This window comes from Triticum aestivum, chromosome 5A (assembly GCF_018294505.1).
Source record: "Triticum aestivum cultivar Chinese Spring chromosome 5A, IWGSC CS RefSeq v2.1, whole genome shotgun sequence".
NCBI classification, from domain to species: Eukaryota; Viridiplantae; Streptophyta; class Magnoliopsida; order Poales; family Poaceae; genus Triticum; species Triticum aestivum.
In genome coordinates, this window is record NC_057806.1 from 456,405,619 (window position 1) to 456,410,071 (window position 4,453).

At 50.7% G+C, this 4,453-nt stretch overlaps 1 protein-coding gene across 1 annotated transcript; it reads left to right on the forward strand.

Moving 5' to 3' along the window:
- The first annotated feature begins 1,288 nt into the window (after positions 1-1,288).
- LOC123107159 (uncharacterized) lies at positions 1,289-3,556 on the forward strand. Its single transcript, XM_044529163.1, has 4 exons — positions 1,289-1,659; positions 2,038-2,074; positions 2,161-2,257; positions 2,567-3,556. Exons 1-3 carry the CDS (start codon positions 1,315-1,317, stop codon positions 2,163-2,165), a joined length of 387 nt encoding a protein of 128 aa, XP_044385098.1. The 5' UTR covers positions 1,289-1,314; the 3' UTR covers positions 2,166-2,257; positions 2,567-3,556.
- Positions 3,557-4,453: the final 897 nt, after the last annotated feature.

Consider the following 4,453-nt stretch of genomic DNA (forward strand, 5'->3'; position numbering starts at 1 on the left):
GGATCAATGATGTAGACACGCTGTCTGGAAGGACAAGCGACGCGAGATCACCCTTCGAAGTTCGTCCATCCCGGCGGCTACATAGGGAGGGCGTATCGGGAAGGGATGTGGCCAATCGACGGTGCATGATCCTCGAAGTAGCGCATTTGGTCATGATGGTGGCGGTGTCCCCTCTGCCGGGGATGATGGGCCAGGTGTTGGGTCCTTGTGGCAGCGCCGATGGTGGCAGGTCTGGGGATCATGCTCCCGGGACACGTGTGGTGTCCTGAGCTTCCTCCAGCATCGACGACATCAATTGGCGCGACGGTGGGTGCTGCCTATAGTGCCCGGAATCAGGGTGGCGACCCCTCATTTTCGACTCTGTGGTCATGTGGGCAACTCAGAGTCTGGATCTCGAGGTGGTGACTGCCTTTCTGAGACTTGTGGCAGTATGGGACGTCCCTCCATCAACAGATCGGGTTTGATGCATCTTGGCAGTGACACATGCATCTCTTCTGGAGTTGTTAGGCGGTGCTTGTCAACGACAGGCGAGGCCTCCGACGGATGCTACGCATGACGTCTCATGCGGAGGCGTTAAGTCATGCCGGCTACCGGCACGTGCTTCATGATGGTTCTGAAGGAGGCGTCATGTCTAGCCTGTCGCTGCTGGATCAAAGGTGGTGCGACAGTGGCGGGAGGCAGGCGATATGGGACGTCTATCTTATATTGTCTTCTCCAAAGGTATTTGGTTATCGAGGCGTCGGCAGCCGAATTAGGGATGATGGTACATATGGCTTCAACGATGACTTTATGCACTCCGATGAAAACACAAGATCTTTGATCAAGCTATGTCGACGTGCGCCTACGTCGTGACCTTGCTGAAGGTGATGGATTGAACCTTGACTTTGGGGATGAGAATTCGGAATTCGACCTTGTGTTGGATTCGCCACCATCGGCGCATGTGCGGCGATTCCTTCACGAAGGTGTAGCCTAGGAGATGTGTATTTTTCATTTTGATATCGTCTAGGGTTAGTGGCTATCTGATGGAGTTACTGTCGTGAAGCATGCGATCTCATATTTTCTTTTCGCTTTTCTTTCAGTTATGTTGTTTGGCTGCTGGGTTTTGCATCTTTAATAATATATTGCTACAGGCAGGCGTGGGTTTCGGAATATCTCATTTTTCGATCGAGATACAAAAGACTTCATGTTCAGCACATTTATTTTCGGGTTGATATCAATGGAGCTAAAATATGAGTGGGTTTGGAGTCGCTGGCTGGTGTCGAGCTTTTCTCGCAGCCCTGTTCTCTGATTCTGCTACTGGTCAGGCCACGCGTCATGGCGCAGTTTCCTGTCCTTCTGTCCCTCGTTTGCGCGCGCCACGTCTTTCTTCCTTTTTTTGGGGGGTTCTGCCTCCCTCTGTGTTTTGGAATGCGAGATCTGATTCGGAGCTCTCGAGGTGTTCCTTCTGTACCGGAGGCTGCTGCTTCTCCTCTGTTCCTCCATCCGATGAACGGCGACGGCGGGATCCATTCGACAGCAACCTACCGCTTCGCCTGCGGATTTGAGGCCGGCGGCGCGGCTGCTGCTTCTCCGGATCACGGTCGATCAGGGCATCGTGGGCGCCGAGGGAGTGCTGCTGCCGGATTCGATGTCGCCGCCATCTCTGTTGCCGCCGATGGGGTCCGTTTCGTATCGGCCTTCTTCTTACGCCCTTCTGCCTTCCCCTCTTGCCGTGGCATCTTTGGTGGCCTCTCCTGTGCGTGCGCGCGCCTCGGCGCCGGCCTTTCCCGCATCTTTTGCGGTTGACGGTGCTTCGATTTCGTCCCTCCAGTCTCACGAACAGCTCCCTGCTGCCCATCTGATGTTGATGTTGATGATCGGGGAGCTGCTGGTTCATCCGTTGATGTTGATGTTGATTCTTGAGGCGTGCGATTCTGTTGGGCAAATGGCCTGTTGATTCTACGGATGGCATTGTTTCTTTTCTTTGATTTTCGTATTTTCCATCTCTTCTTGCTGGTTTTTTCTACATTTCATCTTCTGCATTTGCTTGATGTGCAGGTCATCTTCTGCATTTGCTTGCTACTCATATTCAGAGGTATACTCACTGGTGCGTATGTTATTCGATAAATACATCCTTTGTACCATAAGGTTAATCTCAATCTTCTTCTCCTGGTTGTGCAGGCTAGCTGCTCCTGGCAAGCTGACTGCCAGCTATCTACTTCATGTTCTGCTATATGTTATCTGACAGTTATAGTGTGCCTCTTGGTGTTACCTATAGGTATATATATGTACTGCTAATGCCAGTATGCCACTATGTATGAATAATCAGATGTTTGTGTGCATCTGGGAGGTTGGTCTGAGGGCCAAATTAGCATGTATGCTTTGGAATTCAAGTGAGATCACAAACTTTTTGTGCGATTTTGACATGTGATGTATTGCACCTGGGTGCAAAACATACATGCTAATTTGGTGACCCGGAGTGATCTTGATAAGCAGCATGCATGATTTGTTTCAGCTAATGCATACACGATTACAGAATATTGTGAGCAGCCTTATGATATGGTTCAACTTATTCTTTATATTGCAGGTTAACTGGTATTTCTTTGCTTCAGTGGACTCTACTCGCCATGCTACATCTCAGATTCTAGGAGGTAGTTTCTGTCATTCCTTTTATCCTCATCGCTGAATGTTTCTGTTTTTACATCAGTATGTCTAATCGGACCACACTGCCATTTCAATTTGATAAAAAAGACGCACACCTTTCTCTGTTATTAATGTCAAGAGATCTTTCTAATTGTGTTTTCTACCGGTTAGGTATAGTAATTTATATGTCTCCCTAGCTGCACAGTATCGACTACTTATTCGGCTTATTTCTATAGAGAATAAGTTTTGGGGTTACATTAGCGTGTCGACACCATGATTGTAATCTACAGAGGACAGGTGCTAAAGTGCAAGAAAACTGTATGATAATCTCATTGGCACCTGTTATTTTAGTCTAATACTAATATGCAAACAGAGACTGTACATAGTAATTTACTAAGTCAGTTTGTATCCTGATTTAGATTTATTCAGTTCTATAGCTAGATTTCCATTTATTAACTGATTTATTTGACCTTTCCGTCGTCTTTTACTGAAAGTTTCCTTATTAGCTACGTGAAAACACTTCTCAATATTGTTTGTTCTCAATACTTCTCCCCAAGCAATGTCGGTACTCTAAGAGTTTATACAATGCTGACATAAACTTTCTGTTTCGTCAATCAGTTTATCTCCTTGCTGTATGTGTACAAAATTGCTTATTTATGATACTTTTTACATGAAACTTGCTGGTTCTATTTGGTGTTAAATAGCTGACATATCTCAAACAAAATAGTTGAAAGAGAAGAATAAACAAGAAAATATGATGGTCGTTATTTTTTTCCTTGGTCCTGTGGATGCTTGCGATATTACAATAAAGTATGTGTTACGGGAGAATACGGCACGTGTTATGACCGGCATATTAGGGGCTTAGCCTAGTTAGTTGTGGCCCAGTTTATCTTATCGTTATTAGGGGCTTAGCCCAATTATCTTATTAGGAGGATTATATAAACTCGTGTAAGGACGCGTTTTGGGATTAAGCAAGAAGCAATCATATTTGCTCGGCTTTCTTAGGGAGCCGGGAGACCGAACCCTAGCCGCCGCCCCTGCGCTCTCTCTCTCTCTCTCTCTCTCTCTCTCTCTCTCTCTCTCCCGCACGCAACGACGGCGCCCCAGCGCCGGCGACCACGCCTTCCTCCACGCCACCCCTCCTTCCACCCCTACAACCTGAGACCACGCCCTGGTAGGGATCTGGTTCCTACCAATTTGGTATCAGATAGCTTTGGTGTGATCATGTCCTTGCCGCCGCCCACCCCGACCCTCCCGCTGCCGACGGCGACGACCACCCCGATGGCCACCGCGGCCAGGGCCCCACTCTTGCCAGTGCCGGTCACCTCCGCCGCGCCCGTCCCCGTCGTCTTCACCCCGGAGGAGATGATGGCTGCCATCGGGGATCTCACCCAGGCGGTCACGGGCATCTACACGTTCCTCGCGAGATCCTATGGGCCGTAGCCGCCTATGCCCTTCGCCACCGCCCCGCCGCCATGGCAGCTGCCGTCCTCGGCGACCCCCGTCGCCGCCGCCATGCAGCAGCTACCGTGGCAGCCGCCACCAGCGACGAACCCCGGCGCCTCCACCATGCAGCTGGGGCAACAGTTGCGGCCGCCGCCACCGGCGACCGCGGCCCTGGGCATCCCGATGACGGTCCCGGGGGTGCCCATCCACCAGGTCCGGTTTCCCCGTCGTTGTCCCCGTTATCGGCCTGGCTCGCTGGGTCCCTTGAGCCAGTCTACACGACGGCCTCGGTCGGGCCGCACGTGCTGCCCCCACCGGCGACGCACCCGGCCATGCAGTTTGGCGGGTCCTTGGGCTACGTCGAGCCCTTCGCCAGCGTCGACGG

Bases quoted from the DNA above. Each gene is read 5' to 3' on its own strand.
- LOC123107159 (XM_044529163.1), top strand. From the start codon at position 1,315: ATGGCGCAGTTTCCTGTCCTTCTGTCCCTCGTTTGCGCGCGCCACGTC. The intron at 1,660-2,037 runs GTCCGTTTCGTA...CTTGATGTGCAG, and splicing joins TCTCTGTTGCCGCCGATGGG to GTCATCTTCTGCATTTGCTT.